Raw genomic sequence first — 20,265 nt, 5'->3', positions numbered from 1 at the left:
CGGGGCGACGCAGCACACTGCAGTGATTGGCTCTTCATCCAGCTGATGGATGGATGTGGGTTTAGAGGCAGGCAGCAGACTGATACTGAGTACTGCAGTGGTAGTTGGTCATTAGTTTGTTTCCATCCTGCTTCAATCTGACCGTGCACAAAGCCACTTCACCCAGTGTCTGTACTGGACCTTTACTGAAGCTCTAATGCAGGGGTCTTCAATGTTTTCCAGGCCAAGGACCCCTAAACTAATGGAGGGATGAAGCAGCGACCCCCTACTTTTACTTCATATTATTATAAAATTGTGTATTAAATTAAACTGTGCCTAATAACACGTATAAACATACCCTATACTAAGCTATTCAAACAATACACAGGTTCATATATTCATATATTCATATATTCATATATTCGTGTTTCATTCATGTTTTTTTTTATTTTAAAGGTACAGTAGGGTCCGTGCCACTGTCATTTATAAACATACCTTCTTACATCAACAATGTCTGTCACTTGCATGATAATCATGCATACAAGCTATTCCAATGTATGTTATTATTTAAGATTGTATAATCAACCAAAATTTTCATGACCCCTCTGCAGTACCTCTGCGGACCCCCTAGGGGTCACGGACCCCCTGTTGAAGACCTCTGCTCTAATGGGTCTGAATGGGATCAGGTCCCTGCAGCAGGATCCCAGGCCTGATGGAGAGACTGGAACCAGAACTAAACTAACAGCAGGAGGCTGAGATGTGTTTTTTGTTTTATTGCAGAAAGATTAAACACTTCATATACACACTTTTAGATGAAGTTTAATGTATTTCAAGTCTTGTCTTGAAGTTGTTTCATTTAAACATAGACAGAAACAGAATCGGTACCAGTGTCAGTGAACTGCATCCAGGACGTACTCAGTCAGAATAAACTCTTCTCTGAATGTGTATCTGTGCAGCTCTGGAGAAGAGTTTTTCTCACTTTTTTATTCCCTTCAAACAGCAGCAGGTCTTTCTCTTTGAACCTCGCTGCCCACCGTCCGTCAGCTTGAAGTCACGACTCTCAGACTCAAGAGGAGGCCCAACAAACTGCCTAAGACAACACGACTGAAGTCTGCAGCTGGACTCTAATCTCCCTGAGTAACGCAGATCAAGGAGTCCACGGTTCTCCACCTGCACCGGAGCCTCTGAAGTTGGGTCTGATGAAGCCTGAAGATCTGGACTCTCTGGTCAGTGGAGCTCCTCCTCCCAGCATCACAAGTAGCTGAGCAGCATGGGAAAGTAGGAACCTGTAGTTTTCCATGGTCTCACACGCCGTCTTTGATTGTTCTCTCTCTGATAGAACAGGAAACACAGATTTGATGTGAGTTGTAATCACTTGGTGACCTCCAATATTCAAAATGTGACGTTTCTAAAAGGAGTTCATGATTCTCCTTGTATCCTCCTGGTTTCTGTGTGGACTTACATTTAGTTGTGGTTGTGTTTTCCATATATGGTCGTGTTGCCAGACCGGGGCGAGTTAAGTTACAACACTTAGACACAAAGTTGATGACAACATGTGTGATGAATAAGACAGAGAACAGACTGAGCTGTAACTTGTAGTGGAGTGTCTTTAAATCTCTCAGCAGCTCTTCTACCACAGCTGGATCTCAGCTCACTGTTTATTCATGGTGTCAGAGTTCACCTGTCCATACAGGTGTAATACCAGGAGTTACCCAGCAGGTGGCGCCACTCTACTGTAGAAAGAGACTTCCCCTCCCTCTGTAACAATGAACTTGTGTGATTTCCTCTAAACACGTAAAGGTAAAGGTGTTCAGATGCCATTTTAGAGTGAACGGAGCAGAAGGAGAGAAACTGAAGTCTGAGATGAGTGAGTTTCAACACATTATTATTATTATTATTATTATTGTTGTTGTTGTTGTTGTTGTTGTTGTTGTTGATGTGTCAGAGTGAGAGAGTCAGTTTGTCTGTGTGGACTGTGGAGGGAAGAAGAGTCAGACGTAGTCCGTACATACGTCAGCACATTGTCTCAGATTCACCTCGACACAACTTCTTCAAACTCACAACAAACATTGACTTGAACTCAACAATGACCTGCGAAGACTTTAGAGGTCAAAGGTCACAGAGGTGACTGGATGAACATGGATTTAATGTCAAAGTACTATGGTAGTGGCAAATTCATACAAGGAAGTAACTACTTTCGACATCTATTTTGGTCTGACAAGTGAACAGACTTGTTTGTCTTGATTCTGTGTGTGTGTGTGTGTGTGTGTGTGTGTGTGTGTGTGTGTGTGTGTGTGTGTGTGTGTGTGTGTGTGTGTGTGTGTGTGTGTGTGTGTGTGTGTGTGTGTTACTGGTTTCCCTCTCAGACTGACTGAAGTCCTGAAGATGAGTGGTAATGTGGCGAAACAGGAGGACAGATCAAAGTCTCTGAAGAGTGACCGGTCCAAAAGAAAACCTCCAGACTTCAGTCCTGGACCTGGACATTCAGAGTCACAGTAAGAGACCTGATAAATCCTGAACCTGATTCACAGAACAGGGAATGACTCCCTGGTTCTTGTGTGTGGCAGTGTCAGTGTGTGATGTATAGCTGATGTGAGACAGATGTTCAGTAGCTGGACACTGGACACAGTTAATGACTGACTGACTATACACTGTTGTCTATGATGCTGCTGTGTTGCTTCCATCCTTCACTACAGTGTGTGGTGCTGGACGCTGACGTCACTGGAGACTTCCCACAATGCATCTGTGATCAGAGAACTATCAGGGATCAATGTGATGTGAATAAAAACATGTTTGTGTTTGCAGAAGTCAGAACCACAGACTGAGAGCAGAGTCTCCTGGATCCATCTGTCTGTCCATGAGGAGTGACTGGTCCAAAGAGTTTCCTTTAAACTTCAAGTCTGGTACTGGACCTGGACCTTCAGAGTCACGGTAAGAGACGGTTTCTACTGTAAACTGAGCTGGAGATGATTCAGTCATTAGACTCATGTGAAGGAAACAGAGAGAAACCAGGAACCAGATCCATCAGACTCTGAAGGTTCACAACAAACCTCAGAGACAGAAACATGCACACACACTCTGTCCATCAGACTGATGAAGCACAGCGTCCTCATGTTCCTGTGTCATCAGCCTCAGTCAGTGTGAACATTGCTGCACCAACACTTTAATGATCCACACGTCTGAGCCTTTAAACTGAAGTCACAGTAGAGATTAAAGCAGCTGATACACACAGACTTTTATTTTGAAAGGTCAGGAACCAGACAGGAGTGATCAGTGTTTCCTGTTTCCTGTCTGTGACTGTCTGAGCTTCTCCACAACATGTAGTGAAGCTCAGGTGGAGCTGCTGAAGCTTCTGTTGTCAGCTTCAGCCTCCTCACACTGGATCAGAGCTCCAACACAGGTTGATTAGAGCCACACAGCAGCGTCTGGATGAGGAGCTCATTAGTTAAAGAGCTGATAGGACTCAGTCCAGAACCAACATCAAACACATGATCAGTGTCTGAAAGAGGAAAACACCACCAGTGTTGGGTAGTAACGCGTTATTAGTAACGCCGTTAAGTAACGCCGTTACTTTTTTCAGTAACTAATAACGTAATGCGTTGTGTTTTTAAATCAGTAACTCCGTTACCGTTACCAGACGCTGCGTTACTCCGTTCCTTTTGGTGAGGTTTTACAGCGGCACACACTTCCCATTACATTTTAGCGATCAATAAAGTTTCATTGAATTGAAAGAAAGACAGAGCACAATGCAACACTGTGAAAAACAAAGCGCTTGGTGGCCGCCCTCTAGCGTCCCACACGTAATCAAACACGCTCCATGAAGGGGACTGGACAGGTCAGGGCATGACGGCGAGCTAAGGTAACTTTGCTAACGCAGCATCCGAGACCGAAGCTGTGTGTCAGTTCAGGCTGCAGCCCCTGAACCGGGACACAGCTCCAGAGTCACAGCGAGACAACAAGCACCCACTCCACCCGAGCAGCAGCGGTTAGAGTCCGACAGACGGACGCCTGAAACGGTAAACACAGAGTGATCACTCTGGGTAAACACAGCTGATCGATCGATAAAAAATTACCGCTGGAGTGAATTTAGTAGCCTACTTTCCGTCATCAGGTTCTTGAACGTAACTCGGTCAAAGTAGTATCCTCAAGATGTTTGCAGTTCTGTCATGCTGCTGTAGGCTACATGCTGACATCATGCAGCATGATGATGATGATGATGATGGTAAAATTTTAAAGATGAAAACCGTTTTTTCATCAGCATCAGTACAGAACTGAAATGAGGTTAGAGGGGAATTCAATCAACCTTTATTTAATGGGAGTATTGGGGAAAAAATGTTTTAAAGTAACGAAAAAGTTACTTTCTCAGTAACGCATTACTTTTTGGTTGAAGTAACTGAGTTACTAACTGAGTTACTTTTTTAATGAAGTAACTAGTAACTGTAACTAGTTACTATTTTCCAGTAACTAGCACAACAGCTTCTCAATCATTTCACACATTTGGAGTAAAAACCAGACGAGACAACGCAGAACTGAAGAGACTCAAACTAACAGGGAGTTTGTTTTAGAGTCCAGATTTTAGGTCAACACCGCAAAAACTCAAAATCTTACCAAGACTATTCATCTTATTTCTCGTCAAGATGTCATTTATAGTCAAAACAAATCTAATTATACTACTAAGACACATCATATTAAAAAGTAGCTTGTCTTTAAGACACTTTTTACTTCTTTCAAGCATATTTTCTATTGAAATAAGTAGAAAAATCTGATAGTCAAGCAAGTTTTTCTTTCTTATTACACGCATTAAAAACTTTCACTGGCAGATTGTTCTAGTTATGTCACGTGAAAATTTCTTTGAAACAAGTGAAAATGATCTAAAAGCAAGTTAATTTTTGGGTGATGAGTCTTATTTTAAGTTGAAAGACATTAGTGTAAACTAGAAATGAGACATTTTGACAAGAAATAAGACAAATATTCTTGGAAAGCTTTTGAGTTTTTGCAGTGAACAGATAAACAGAGACATAAACCAGACCAGTTCAGGACCAGGTCTTCATTCAACTCGTCTCTCTGCACTCGTCTTCCTCTACTTTCTCTCTCCCTGCTCCTCTGCTTACTGAAGCCCCGCCCCCTTGAGGAGGTTAACCAATCAGAGCTCAGATGTGGAGCTGTGACATGTTGTTGATCCACAAATGTCTTGACAGGAGGAAGAGGAGTGGTGTCTCTGTGGACCAGCAGCTGTCCTGCTGTGGTCTCTGTCAGGACGTCCTGAAGGATCCAGTCTCCACCAGCTGTGGACACTGGTTCTGCAGACAATGCTTCACCTCAGACTGGGACCAGTCTGGTTCTTCAGGACCCCCCTCCTGTCCCCAGTGTGGACAAAGACCCAGAACCAGAGGTGAGCTGCAGACAGCCAATCAGAGCAGCTGTGGACAAAGTGAGACTGAACATCTGTCTGCTGATGTGGTCATTTGTGAAACCAGGACCTGTTGTTTTCTCCAGAGTCATTGTTCCATCACACAGCACTGACATTTAAGATGATGATTCAGACCTTCTCTTTGTTGTCTGTAGTTTTTCTGTAGCTGACGAAACTAATCTGATCAGATTGTCAGACTCTCTGTCTTCAGTCTGACTCTGTCTCTTCTCTCTCAGCAGATCGTGGTCTGCAGGAGGTTTTAGATCAACATAAGATCAGTCTGAGGAGCAGATGTGAACGAGTGACTGAAGGAACTGAAGGAACCGATAGTGGAACAGGAAGTAGAACCCTCCTCAACAGGATCTACACTGAGCTCTACATCACAGAGGGACAGAGTGAAGAGGTTAATACCCAACATGAGGTGAGACAGCTGGAGACGTCCAAGAAGAAGAAGATCCTCCAGGACACTCCAATAAAGTGCAATGACATCTTTAAAGGTGAAGTCTTTTACGATGTTTCTGACAAAATGAGACGTAAGCTCCCAAAATATCTGCATCTCCAACAGAGAGACAAAATTAAACAGAGACCCATCAGAGTGGTTCTGACCAACGGCGTCGCTGGCGTTGGAAAAACCTTCTCGGTGCAGAAGTTCACTCTGGACTGGGCTGAGGGCTTGGAGAACCAAGATGTCAGTCTGCTGGTTCTGCTTTCGTTCAGGGAGCTGAACCTGATCAGAGATCAGCGGTTGAGTCTTCTCAGGCTGCTCCATGTTTTCCATCCAACATTACAGAAGGTCACAGCAGAGCAGCTGGCTGTCTGTAAACTTCTCTTCATCTTTGACGGCCTGGATGAAAGCCGACTGTCACTGGACTTCAACAACAGGGAGGTTGTGTCTGATGTCACACAGACGTCATCAGTCAACGTGCTGCTGACAAACCTCATCCAGGGGAATCTGCTTCCCTCGGCTCTGGTCTGGATCACCTCCAGACCTGCAGCGGCCAATCAGATCCCTCCTATATGTGTTGACAGGGTAACAGAGGTCCGAGGCTTCACTAACGCCCAGATGGAGGAGTACTTCAGGAGGAGGTCCAGTGATGAAGATCTGTCCAGAAGAATCATCTCACACATCAAGACGTCCAGGACCCTCCACATCATGTGTCAAGTCCCAGTCTTCTGCTGGATCAGTGCTACAGTTCTGGAGCACATGTTGACCACAGACCAGAGAGGAGAGCTGCCCAAGACCACGACTGACCTGTTCTCACACTTCCTGCTGGTCCAGACAAAGAGGAAGAAGAACAAGTACGGTGAAGGACATGAGAAGAGTCCACAGGAGCTGACGGAGGCCGACAGGGAAGTTCTTCTGAAGCTGGGGAGGCTGGCGTTTGAACAGCTCAGGAAAGGAAACATCATGTTCTACCAAGAAGACCTGGAGCAGTGTGGTCTGGATGTCACAGAGGCCTTGGTGAACTCAGGACTCTGTACTGAGATCTTCAAAAGAGAGAGTGTGATCTTCCAGAAAACAGTCTACTGCTTTGTTCATCTGAGTGTTCAGGAGTTTCTGGCTGCAGTCTACATGTTCCACTGTTTCACCAACAGGAACACACAGGTCCTGGAGAAGTTCCTGAGAGAACAAGTCAGGGAACATTATTTCAGTGACTTGTCCTTAGCAGAAAAAGACGGTGGCGGCAGTGGCAGCGGCAGCAAAGAAGAAAAAGAAGAAAACTACAAACAGAGAGAGAAACCAAAACAGAAGTCTTTGTTTGAGAAGGTTCAGATTTTTTTTGGATTCAATGCAAGCAGTCCTCCACAGATCAATAACAGTCCTCCACAGATCTATAACAGTCCTCTAACCCTGGATGTCTTCCTGCAGGCAGCCATGCAGAAATCCCTCAGCAGTAGAAATGGTCACCTGGACCTGTTTGTTCGCTTCCTTCATGGCCTCTCTCTGGAGTCCAACCAGAGGCTGTTAGGAGGTCTGCTGGGTCAGAGAAAGAATAGTCCAGGAACCATCCAGAGTACCATCTACAACCTGAAGAAGATGAAGAGTGATAAAATCTCTCCTGACAGAAGCATCAACATCTTCCACTGTCTGACGGAGATGAAGGACCAGTCAGTTCATCAGGAGATCCAACAGTTCCTCAAGTCAGAGAACAGATCAGAGAAGAAACTCTCTGGGATCCAGTGTTCAGCTCTGGCCTACATGCTGCAGATGTCAGAGCAGGTTCTGGATGAGTTGGACCTGAACAAGTACAAGACATCAGTGGAGGGACGACGGAGACTGATCCCAGCTGTGAGGAACTGCAGGAAGGCTCGGTGAGTCCAGACATAATCAATATAATTATTGATCAGTAGTTTAGATCAGTAGTTCACATAAACAGAGTTTTTCTTTTTTTTCTCATTATTTTTAGTTTGACTTTGAAAACATTGCGTCAGGGATAATATAGAGTGAGCAGGCTTTGCTTCAGGGTCCCGTCCATCCTGTGAGAGTGATGAGGATCATTGTTTCCTGTCAAACTCAGTCAGAGAAGATGAGCTGAAGCTCAGATGTTCATCACATCATCACGTCCTGTCATCAGATGCATCAACTGTGTTTTTACTGCAGCTTTCATCTGATTTGATTCTGACACATTTGATATTTTCTCTCTTCACAGACTTGTTGGTTGTAAACTCTCAGAGAGTCACTGTGAAGTCGTGGCCTCAGCTCTGAAGTCCAACTCCTCCCACCTGACAGAACTGGACCTGAGTAACAACGACCTCAGTGATTCATCAGTGAAGGTTCTGTGTGCTGGACTGGAGAGTCCAAACTGTAGACTGGAGACTCTGAGGTGAGTTCACTGACTGGACCTGTTGGACTTTTGTCTGTGTTCAGTTCAAATGTGTGAAGTTCAGTTTGAAGCAGCGACTGATTGTGACTCCATGTTACTGCAGCTGGTAGAAGGTGAAGGGTCAGAGGTCACTCAGAGGTCAGTGTGGTGATGATGATGATGATGATGATGATGATGAGCTGCTCTCAGATGAAGCTGCTAACAGAACAGCTGGATCACCACTGTAGCTGAAGCTGAGCAGATGTGATGTAGATCTGAGTTTTCCCTCTTTGCTTGGTTCAGGGTCAAAGGTCAAAGCAGCTTCCCAGTGTGAGAGGTCAGGTTAAAGTCCTGTAGCTCAGAGAACAGTGTTGGTTTGATGATCCCACTGTGGAGACACTGAGGCTCATGAACATCAACACTGGGCTCCACAGGAAGGAAGCTTCAGCTCATGGTCACATGACATTAAAGGAGTCTACTTCCTGTCCACAGTGTCTGTGAAGCTGTATTTTGTTTTCGGTGGGATGGAGAGCAACACTGCCATAATACAACTTCTAATTATTCTTGGAAAGTTTCATATTCACAAATCAAAATGGTCTGAATCGAAACCCTGCTTTCTTCGTTTCATTGTTGAACTCCAGCAATATGGCACCGTACTTGGACTGCTTAACAACAACAAAGCTGAGAAGAATCTCAACCTGTTAAAAACTATGCATTTAATTTGACTCTTGAAAGGACTGACAATGAACTGCAGTATCCCCTGGTCTGTTCAGTGTTTAATGAATTTCTGTCCTGTGTTTGTTAAACCTCATGTTTACAGATAAAAATTGTGAGGGGGAAAAAGAAAAAAAGTGTCTGTGAAGCAGCCTCTGGTCACATGACTCCACTGTCAATGAGGGGTCAGAGGTCAGCTTCAGACAGTGGACAGTTTCTCCTGAGCCACTGTGACTGTGTCCACAGCCTCTGGACCTGAAGCTTCTTCAGCTCTGAACAGATGATGAGACACTGAACGCTGTCAACAAGGAGCTTTGTCCTCAACTCACTGCTTTTATTCTTTATTCAGATTGAGGGACTGCAGTTTGTCAGAGATCAGCTGTTCTTCTCTGGTCTCAGCTCTGAAGTCCAACCCCTCCCTCCCTGTGTGTGTGTGTGTGTGTGTGTGTGTGTGTGTGTGTGTGTGTGTGTGTGTGTGTGTGTGGTGTCCTTGACCTTTGATCCAGTTCAGTCCTGAATCAGAGAGTTGTAGTGTTTAGTCCAACAGGTATTGATCAGATATTGATTGTATATTGACAGACTGATCTGAGGTCAGCAGCAGCTGATGAATCTGTGCTGACATGTGGATGATGTGTGTAGAAGGCCACATGATGATGATCCACAACGACACAAGGACAATACATCCCACAATAAGCATTTTTTCTGTCTCTGAGCTTCATTCAACATGTGTTTCTACATATTAGTTGTCATGGTAACAGAGTTCAGCCTCACATGTTTGTTGTCTTGAGCTTCGTCAGTAAATCTCTGATCAATGTGGCTGCACAACATGAGTTTGTCTGGATGGAGCCACAGGTGGAGCTGACAGGTGAAGAGGCGGAGTCACTGCGTCTGTGTTGAAGCAGCAGCAGCTTCTCATGAATATTAATGAGCTGTTTTCTCTCTATGTGACTGTTTAACCTGCTTCCTGTTGCTTCAGCTGTTGGACTTTGATTTTCTAAACGTGTTCTTTCTGAAGCTTCTTCAGCTCTGAACAGATGATGAGACACTGAACACTGTCAACAAGGAGCTTTGTCCTCAACTCACTGCTTTTATTCTTTATTCAGATTGGAGAACTGCAGTTTGTCAGAGATCAGCTGTTCTTCTCTGGGCTCAGCTCTGAAGTCCAACCCCTCCCACCTGAGAGAACTGGACCTGAGCAACAACAAGCTGCAGGATTCAGGAGTGAAGGATCTGAGTGGTTTTCTGGAGAGTCCAGACTGTAGACTGGAGACTCTGAGGTCAGTTCACTGACTGTTACTGTTGTAGATCTTAGATCTTTGATCCACAACTGAACCTGATTGATCTTCACTCAGAACTTGAATCATTGACTTTGATGTCATGAATGAAGGACGTTTGAAATAGTTGTTGTCTCATGTTTCCACTTGTTCTTCTCTCACACTGACAATGACTCTTCACTTTCAGCTCATTTCACTCAGTCTGATCAATAATCAATGATCTAATCACTGCAGGTGTGTGTGTGTGTGTGTGTGTGTGTGTGTGTGTGTGTGTGTGTGTGTGTGTGTGTGTGTGTGTGATCTTCATTTCATCATCTTCCTTTATTCTTTACTCAGATTGAGGAACTGCAGTTTGTCAGAGATCAGTTGTTCTTCTCTGGTCTCAGCTCTGAAGTCCAACCCCTCCCACCTGAGACTCCTGGACCTGGACCTGAGAAACAACAACCCAGACTTTCGACTGGAGACTCTGTTGTGAGTCTGATCTGTAGCTGTTTCCACAGCTGATGAGACTGTGGGAGTGAAATAAAGTGTAAAGTGCAGCAGGTGAACCTGTCAGGATGTGACATCACACATGACATCATCTATGACATCACAGACTCAGAAAACGCTGCAGCAGCTTCAATGTGTCAATCATCAGTGATCCAGTCACAGGTAAAGGTGTTGAGTCAAACAGGAACAATGAGCTTCACCTGTCACTCAAGTACAGGAAGTACTTTTACTCCACTAACTCCAAACTAAATACTTTTACTGTGAGACTGTCATTATAGAAACTTTTACTCTGCTCCTATATTATAGTATTCACTGTGATACCTTGTAAGAAGTACTTTTACTGAGATGCTGTATCTACAGAAACTACTCTCATTGTTCTACTGTAAATACATGAGTTATTTTTACTGTGTTACTGTAAGTACAGGGAGTACTTTTACTGTGGTACTGTAAATAAAGGATACCTTGAAGTGCAATTGTTGTGATTCTGAAAATACTTTTACTCTGGTACTGTAAATGTGATAATATCCACTGTGATACCTTGAAAGAAGTACTTTTACTCTGATGCTGTTTACAGAAACTACTTTTATTGTTGTACTATAAATACATCAAGTACTTTTACTTTGGTACTGTAACTAAAGGATACCTTATATAAAGTACTTTAGCTCTGATACTCTATCTACAGGAAATACCTTTATTTTTATATTATTACATATGGCTTATTGAGTAGTTTTACTGTGTTACAGTAACTACAGTGAAGAACTGTTTACTTTGGTACTATTAATACAGTAAGTGTTTATAATATTGTAACTACAGGAAGTACTTTTGCTGTGGAACTTTAAGTACTGTGAAGTAAAAATAGCACAAACTTTTCTCTCCGAAAGAAAGAAAAACAAACATCTCTTATCATAACTTTATTGACACAAACTCTAAACTGAAAAAGCACATTACAATGTTATTACATTAGCAATGTTACATCTCATATTGTCTCTGCACAAAGACAACAAAGAGCTTTTTAAAGGGACAACGAGTAGTTTTGGAAAAGTGAAGCGTTTTCACACTACATTTATGAGCCTCCGCGCGCACCGTAAAATTATTTTGACCGGCGCAAGACAGACTCATGTTTTCATTCATCAATAATTAAAGTCAGAAGTTGGAAGACGATCACATACCGCCGTAGTTCCCACCATAAACGGCGATTCAGCTGCGTTATTCTCATGACTCGTTGCGAAACCAAAAGTAAAAAACGCTGGTTGGCTCGACCAGCATCTCCGCCACCACTAATAATAACAAAATAACGATAGAGACAGAACGATATATTTATCAAAAATGGGCCCATTAACAAGTGTGGGTAGCGGAGATTCATCCACATTAACGTGAGACTTTTTTATAACCGAATAGAAACTCCTCGTTGTCCCTTTAACTGTGAAAACAGTTCAACCTGTTCAAGAGTTGTGTTTGGGCAACAGGAGAAACACTGAAATAGTTTATTCTTGTCCACATCAGAGTGAAGTTATTAACTTTACTGATTATCCATCTGATTATCTGTCCTGCTGCGAGCGCTCAGCTTCTTTCAGTGGCCTCCATAGACTGTAGAGAGAAGTAAAACATCCCATAATGAGCTCCTGACGCTGGGCTCAACAGGTGAGGAACGAATTCCCTCAGCTGAACGTCTGTAGGAGGAGACGCTCAGAGAGAAAGTCAGGAGGAGGTGGAGGAGGAAGAGGAGAAAGAGGAGTGATGAGGTGGAAGAGGAGAAGGGGGAAGAGGAGGTGGTGGATGAAGAGGAGGGAGGAGGAGGAAGAGAAGGACAAAAAGGAGGAGGAGGGAGAAGAGGAGGAGGAGGAGGTGGAGGAGGGAGGAGGAAGAGGGGGAGGAAGCGGAAGAGGAGGGAGGAGGTGGAGGAGGAGAAGGAGGAGAAAAAGCAGGGAGGAGGTGGAGGAGTAGGGGGAGGAGGAAGAGGAGAAAGAGGAGGGAGGAGGAGAAGGAGGAGAAAAAGGAGGGAGGAGGAGGGGGAGAAGGAGGAGGAGGGAGGAAGTGGAGGAGGGAGGAGGAGGAGAAAGATGCGGAGGAGAAGGAGGATGAAGAGGGGGAGGAGGAAGAAAAAGAGGAGGAAGTGGAGGATGAGGAGGAAGAGGAGGAGGTGGAGGAGGAGGAGGGAGGAGGTAGAGGAGGAGGTGGAGGAGGAGGAGGGGGGAGGTGGAGGAGGAGGAAGAGGAGGAGGAGGAGGAGGAAGAGTAGGAGTAGGAGGTGGAGGGAGAAGCGGAGGGAGGAGGTGGAGGAAGGGGAGAAAGAGGAGGGAGAAGAGGAGGGAGGAGGTGGAGGAGGAAGAGGAGAAAGAGGAGGGCGAGGAGGAGGGAGAAGAGGAGGGAGGAGGGGGAGAAGGAGGAGGAGGAAGAGGAGGGAGGAGGGCGAGGAGGAGGGAGAAGAGGAGGGAGGAGGAGGAGTAGGAAGCGGAGGAGAAAGAAGATGAGGAGGAGGTGGTAGAAGAGGAGGGAGGAGGAGAAGGAGGAAGCGGAGAAAGAGGAGGATGAGGAGGAGAAAGATGAGGGAGGAGGTGGAGGGGGGGAAGGAGGAGGAGGAAGAGGAGGAGAAAGAGGAGGGAGAAGAGGAGGAGGAGGAGGGAGAAGAGGAGGGAGGAGGTGGAGGAGGAGAAGGAGGAGGAGGAGGAGGAGGGAGGAGTAGGAGGAGGAGGAGGAGGAGGAGGGAGAAGAGGAGGGAGGAGGTGGAGGATGAGAAGGAGGAGGAGGGAGAAAAGGAGGGAAGAGTAGGAGGATGAGGAGGAGAAAGAGGAGGGAGGAGGTAGGGGGGGGGGGGGGGGAGGAGGAGGAAGCGGAGGAGGAGGGAGATGAGGAGGAGGTGATAGAAGAGGAGGAGGTGGACACAAACACACTCTTGTAACGCTCTTTCAAATAAATGTCGTCACTCTGGTGAAAAACTCTCTCCGGTCCTCACAACGTAGTAAGAACAAGAACACACACACACACACACACACATGAAGCCTCGGTCTGATCCGACGTCAGGAGACGAGCAGCGTCAGATCTCCTGACTCACCTGAACGTGACGTGAGTCGTCCTCACCGTCACCAACGTGCACTGAAACAGACGGAGGAGAAGATCCACTTCACTGGAGTCTGAGAAAAACCGGTTTCCTTGAACGCAGCCTGAAGAGTCACGAGTTATTAAACCAGGACACAAACTCATTCACAAAACCTGACGAAGCTTCAGACATGTGAACACAGCGACACCTGGTGGTCGATCAGAGTTACAGCAGCTTTTTACACATCACTGACTTCACTGTGTCAATCTGGTCTCAGAGTTATTAGATCTAGATAATTAATGTTTAATGGTTATTAGTGTCGTTTACATGTGACGCTGTTAATGAGCTACAAACGCTGGGACGTGATTGGACAATAAAACATCATCAAAATACAACTTCACTACAGTAAAGGAAGGAGAGAGGAGAGAGAAGAGAGAGGAAGAGTGGGGGGATAGAGGAGGAGGAGGGGAGAAAGAGAGTGGGAGAGGAGAGAGAGAAGGAGGGGAGAGACTAAGAGGGGGAGGAGGAGGAGGAAGGGGAGGAGGTGAAGGAGAAGGAAGAGGAGGGAGGAGGACGACGAGGAGGAAGAAGAGGAGGTGGAGGTGGAAGAGGAGAAGAAGGAGGAGGAAGAGGAAGAATAGAGGGAGGAAGAGGATAAAGGGGGAGGATGAGAGAGGAGGAGGGGGAGGAAGTGGAGGTAGAGAAGGAGGAAGAGGAGGGAGGAGGAAGAGCAAGAGGAGTAGGAAGAGGAGGTGGAGGAGGATGAAGACGAGGAGGAGGTGGAAGTGGAGGAGGAGAATGAGGAAGTGGAGGGAGGAGGAGGAGGGACAGGAGGAGGAAGTGGAGGAGAAGGAGGAGGAGGAGGTGCAGGAGGAAGAGCAGGAGTAGGAAGAGGAGGGAGGAGGAGGAACAGGAGGAGGTGGAAGAGGGGGAGACAGAGGAGGTGGAAGAGGGGAAGGCAGAATAGGAAGAGAAGAAGGAGGAGGGAGGAGGAGCGGGTGGAGGAGGAAGAGGAGGGAGGAGGAGGAAGAGGAAGAAGAGAGGGAGGAACAGGAGGAGGAACAGGAGGAAGAGGAGAAAGGAGGAAGAAGAATGAGGAAGAGGAGGAGGAGGAAGTTGGAGGAGGAAGAGGAGGAGGTTTAGGAGGAGGAGGAGGTGGAGGAGGAGGAGGAAGAGGAGCAAGAAGAGGAGGAGGAGAAAGAGGGGGGAGGCAGAAGAGGAGGAGAAGGGAGGACAAGAAGGAAGAGGAGGTGGAAGAGGGGGAAGAGGAGGAGGAAAAGCAAGAGGAGGAGGGGGTGGAGGAGGAGGAGGAGAATGAGGAAGAGGAGGGAGGAGGAGAGAGAAGGAGGAGGAAGAGAAGGAGGAGGAGGAAGAGGAGGACGAGGAAGGGGGAGGAGGTGGAGGAGGAAGAAGAAGAGAAGGAGGAGGAGAAAGAGAAGGAGGAGGAGGAAGAGGAGGAGGAGAAAGAAGAGGAGGGAGGAGAGAGGAAGATGAGGGGGGTGGAGGAGAAGGAAGAGGAAGAAGAGAGGGAGGAAGAGAAAGTGGAATAGGTGGAGGGGGAGGAGGAGCAGGAGGAGGAGAAAGAGGAGGGAGAAGGTGGAGGAGGAGGGAGGAGGGTAGAAGGAAGAGGGGGAAGAGGAGGAGACGGAGGAGGAGGATGAAAAGGAAGAGGAGGAGGAGGAGGAGGAAGAGGAACTTGGAGGAGGAGGAAGAAGAGGAGGAGGAGGACGAGGGGGAGGAGGAGTAGGAGGAGGTGAAGGAGGAAGTGGAGGAGGAGGAACAGGAGGAAGAGGAGGAGGAGGAGGAGGTGAAGGAGGAAGTGGAGGAGGAGGAGGAGGAGGAAGAGGAGGAGGAGGAACAGGAGGAAGAGGAGGTGGAGGAGAAACAGGAGGAGGAGGAGGAGGAGGAAGAGGAAGAGGAGGAGAAGGAGGAGGAGGAAGAAGAGGAGACGGAGGAGGAGGAGGGAGGAGGAAGAGGAGGATGGGGAAGAGGAGGAACAGGAGGAGGAGGAGGAGGAGGAGGAGTCCAAACGTGTAGAACTAAAAGCATGAATCTCTAAATCTCTCAGAGACAGAACAGAGTCTTTTATCTTGGATCGAAGCCTCAGACGATAAAAACTGGTTTTGACGACAGAGTTGATGTGTTGGTCCAGTTATAAATCTCTGTCCAGCTTCACTCCACCATGAGAAACTGTGGTTTAACATGAGGCAGAAGGAGGTGCAGGTCCTTGAGAGGGGCATCAGAAGGAGGTCCAGGTCCTTGAGAGGGGCATCAGAGGGAGGTCCGGGTCCTTGAGAGGGGCATCAGGAGGAGGTCCAGGTCCTTGAGAGGGGCATCAGGAGGAGGTCCAGGTCCTTGAGAGGGGCATCAGAAGGAGGTCCGGGTCCTTGAGAGGGGCATCAGAAGGAGGTCCGGGTCCTTGAGAGGGGCATCAGGAGGAGGTCCAGGTCCTTGAGAGGGGCATCAGGAGGAGGTCCGGGTCCTTGAGAGGGGCATCAGAAGGAGGTCCAGGTCCTTGAGAGGGGCATCAGAGGGAGGTCCGGGTCCTTGAGAGGGGCATCAGAGGGAGGTCCGGGTCCTTGAGAGGGGCATCAGAGGGAGGTCCGGGTCCTTGAAAGAGGCATCAGAAGGAGGTCCGGGTCCTTGAGAGGGGCATCAGGAGGAGGTCCAGGTCCTTGAGAGGGGCATCAGGAGGAGGTCCAGGTCCTTGAGAGGGGCATCAGAAGGAGGTCCAGGTCCTTGAGAGGGGCATCAGAAGGGGGTGCAGGTCCTTGAGAGGGGCATCAGAAGGAGGTCCGGGTCCTTGAGAGGGGCATCAGAAGGAGGTCCGGGTCCTTGAGAGGGGCATCAGAAGGAGGTCCGGGTCCTTGAGAGGGGCATCAGGAGGAGGTCCGGGTCCTTGAGAGGGGCATCAGAAGGAGGTCCGGGTCCTTGAGAGGGGCATCAGGAGGAGGTCCGGGTCCTTGAGAGGGGCATCAGAAGGAGGTCCGGGTCCTTGAGAGGGGCATCAGAAGGAGGTCCGGGTCCTTGAGAGGGGCATCAGAAGGAGGTCCGGGTCCTTGAGAGGGGCATCAGAAGGAGGTCCGGGTCCTTGAGAGGGGCATCAGGAGGGGGTCCGGGTCCTTGAGAGGGGCATCAGAAGGAGGTCCGGGTCCTTGAGAGGGGCATCAGAAGGAGGTGCAGGTCCTGGAGAGGGGCATCAGAAGGAGGTCCAGGTCCTTGAGAGGGGCATCAGAAGGAGGTCCGGGTCCTTGAGAGGGGCATCAGAAGGAGGTCCAGGTCCTTCAGAGGGGCATCAGGAGGAGGTCCGGGTCCTTGAGAGGGGCATCAGGAGGAGGTCCGGGTCCTTGAGAGGGGCATCAGAAGGAGGTCCGGGTCCTTGAGAGGGGCATCAGAAGGAGGTCCGGGTCCTTGAGAGGGGCATCAGAAGGAGGTCCGGGTCCTTGAGAGGGGCATCAGAGGGAGGTCCGGGTCCTTGAGAGGGGCATCAGGAGGGGGTCCGGGTCCTTGAGAGGGGCATCAGAAGGAGGTCCGGGTCCTTGAGAGGGGCATCAGGAGGAGGTCCGGGTCCTTGAGAGGGGCATCAGAAGGAGGTCCGGGTCCTTGAGAGGGGCATCAGAAGGGGGTCCGGGTCCTTGAGAGGGGCATCAGGAGGAGGTCCGGGTCCTCGAGAGGGGCATCAGAAGGACGTCCGGGTCCTTGAGAGGGGCATCAGCAGGGGGTCCAGGTCCTTGAGAGGGGCATCAGGAAGTGGAATTTGGAGCCGACCAAATTAAAACAGCAGAGAGGCTATTTAATATTTTAATACGGAAAATCAATACTGTCTGAAATCCACATGTGAAATTGTCTAAAAAAAAATGGCGGAAATATCCCGAAAAGTGAAACATGTGAATTGAACCAACAGTCATGTGACATAGTTTTGTCTTCAGGGTTGAGACACACAAGTCTTCATGTTATCTCACTGCAGATTAAACGTGTTAAACTTTCCTCACATGTATGAAAACTGAAAACTGTGGAGGTCAGAAGGCCGTGATGTGTAAAAACTTTTGACTAAAGCAGCAGATTTGAGCCGATCTCTGCTGATCATGATCTCAACTAATGATTGATGAGCTAATCCACTTTATGCACAGGTACACTACTTCCTGAAATAAGCCAGCTTGTTTAATTCCTGTTTTACATTATTGGACCAACTGATTAATCCAGGTGTGTCTGACCACTGTGACTACTCAGACACACCTGGATTAATCAGTTGGTCCAATAATGTAACACAGGAATTAAACAAGCTGGCTTATTTCAGTAAGTAGTGTAGCTGTGCATAAAGTGAATTAGAGCTGAATAATGAGCTCGTTTTCTTAACGATCGTCTCCATTAGAGACGTCGCTGACGATCAGCAGAAGGAGCGGGAACACGTCAGATGTTTGGCAGCGGCTTCACCGAGCGGCTCCGTGGTTGTGTGTTTACCTGGCGGCCATGACGCCGTCACACCGAGCCGAGACAGATGGCTTTAATACTCAACAATGTTTCCCAGCATGCTCTGCTCTCTCTGCAGATCGGTGCCAGCTCCCTGCCTGCAGCGCTGATGAGAGAAAACCACACACAAACACAAAGGAGTCAAGTCTGCAAGTGTCAGCAACTTCAAGCTCCAGGAAATCCTGTTAATGTCAAGAAGAGGAAGAAGAAGAAGAAGAAGAAGAAGAAGAAGTGAAAACAAAAGAAAAGAGAAACAGATTCAAACATCTGCAGCTCAAATCAAGTCAACATCTGGAACATAAGGAGCAGGTTCATGTTCAACACTGAGAAGACGTGAAGGAAACTCACTGAGGCTGCGCTGCCACCTGGTGGAGAAACAGAGAACTGCAGCTTCATTCCTCAATCAGGAGTGGATTTAAATCAAACCCAATTTCAGTTAATTTTTCATTTGACGTTTACTGTTTACTTATGGTGTTATTCTTTATGTTTTTATGAGTTTATAAGTCTTTCTTTTTTTATGTTTTTTTTAATTGTATTTGCTAAAATGTAGGCTACAATTCCATTATAAGTTGAAGTTACAACACTTAGACACAAAGTTGATGACAACATGTGTGATGAATAAGACAGAGAACAGACTGAGCTGTAACTTGTAGTGGAGTGTCTTTAAATCTCTCAGCAGCTCTTCTACCACAGCTGGATCTCAGCTCACTGTTTATTCATGGTGTCAGAGTCGTGTTCAGTTTTGAGTTCATGGTGACAGAGCGAGGCTTTTGTGGTTTCCTGTAAAGGTAGAGTCAGGAAGTGAAGGTAAAGATGTTCAGACGCCATTTTAGAGCGAACGGAGCAGAAGGAGAGAAACTGAAGTCTGAGACGAGTGAGTGTCAACACAACGTTATTATTATTATTATTATTATTATTATTGTTGTTGTTGTTGTTGTTGTTGTTGTTGTTGTTTTTGTTTTTGTTGTTGTTGTTGTGTCAGAGTGTGAGAGTCAGTGTGTCTGTGTGGACTGTGGAGGGAAGAAGAGTCAGACGTAGTCCGTACATACGTCAGCACATTGTCTCAGATTCACCTCCACACAACTTCTTCAAACTCACAACAAACATCAAAGGTCAAAGGTCACGGTGACTGGATAAACATGGATTTAATGTCAAAGTACTATGAGTGGTGGAGGTCGACGTCTGGATAAAACAAGGAAGTGATTATAGTTTGTCCTCGATGGATTTGGGTGTGTCTTGATTCTGTGTGTGTGTGTGTTACTGGTTTCCCTCTCAGACTGACTGAAGTCCTGAAGATGAGTGTTAATGTGGAGGAACAGGAGGACAGATCAAAGTCTCTGAAGAGTCACCGTACCAAAGGAGAAGCTCCAGACTTCAGTTCTGGACCTGGACCTCCAGACTCACAGTAAGAGAGCTGATAAAAAACCTGAACCTGAGTGTGTGTGATGTTAGTGAACAGGAAATTACTTCCTGGTTCTTCTTTGTTTGTGTGTGTGTGTGTGTGTGTGTGTGTGTGTGTGTGTGTGTGTGTGTGTGTGTGTGTGTGTAGAGCTGATGTGAGACAGATGTTCAGCAGCTGGACACTGGACACAGTTACTGACTGACTGACTCTACACTGTTGTTTATGATGCTGCTGTGTTGCTTCCATCCTTCACTACAGTGTGTGGTGCTGGACGCTGACGTCACTGGAGACTTCCCACAATGCATCTGTGATCACAGAACTGATCAGTGATCAATGTGATGTGAATAAAAACATGTTTGTGTTTGCAGAGGTCAGAACCACAGACTGAGAGCAGAGTCTCCAGAATCCATCTGTCTGTCCATGAGGAGTGACTGGTCCAATGATCATCCTCCAGAATTCAGTCCTGGACCTGGACCTGGACCTGGACCTAGACCTGGACCTGGACCTGGACCTGGACCTGGACCTGGACCTGGACCTGGACCTGGACCTGGACCTGGACCTCCAGAGTCACGGTAAGAGACGGTTTCTACTGTAAACTGAGCTGAAGATGATTCAGTCATTAGACTCATGTGAAGGAAACAGAGAGAAACCAGGAACCAGATCCATCAGACTCTGAAGGTTCACAAC

At 47.2% G+C, this 20,265-nt stretch overlaps 1 protein-coding gene across 1 annotated transcript in view; it reads left to right on the top strand.

The window, feature by feature from the left end:
- The window catches only part of LOC146986559 (protein NLRC3-like), a 106,443-nt gene that overhangs the window by 46,632 nt on the left and 39,546 nt on the right, over positions 1-20,265 (top strand). The window contains exon 6 of the mRNA XM_085780503.1: positions 10,011-10,184. Within this exon, the coding sequence (XP_085636629.1) occupies positions 10,011-10,184 (174 nt within the window). The remainder of the gene's footprint in view (positions 1-10,010; positions 10,185-20,265) is intronic.

Source organism: Trachurus japonicus, chromosome 6 (genome assembly GCF_045865225.1).
Source record: "Trachurus japonicus isolate A0001 chromosome 6, Traja_1.0".
Lineage (NCBI taxonomy): Eukaryota > Metazoa > Chordata > Actinopteri > Carangiformes > Carangidae > Trachurus > Trachurus japonicus.
This window is presented reverse-complemented; position numbering and strand designations above follow the sequence as displayed.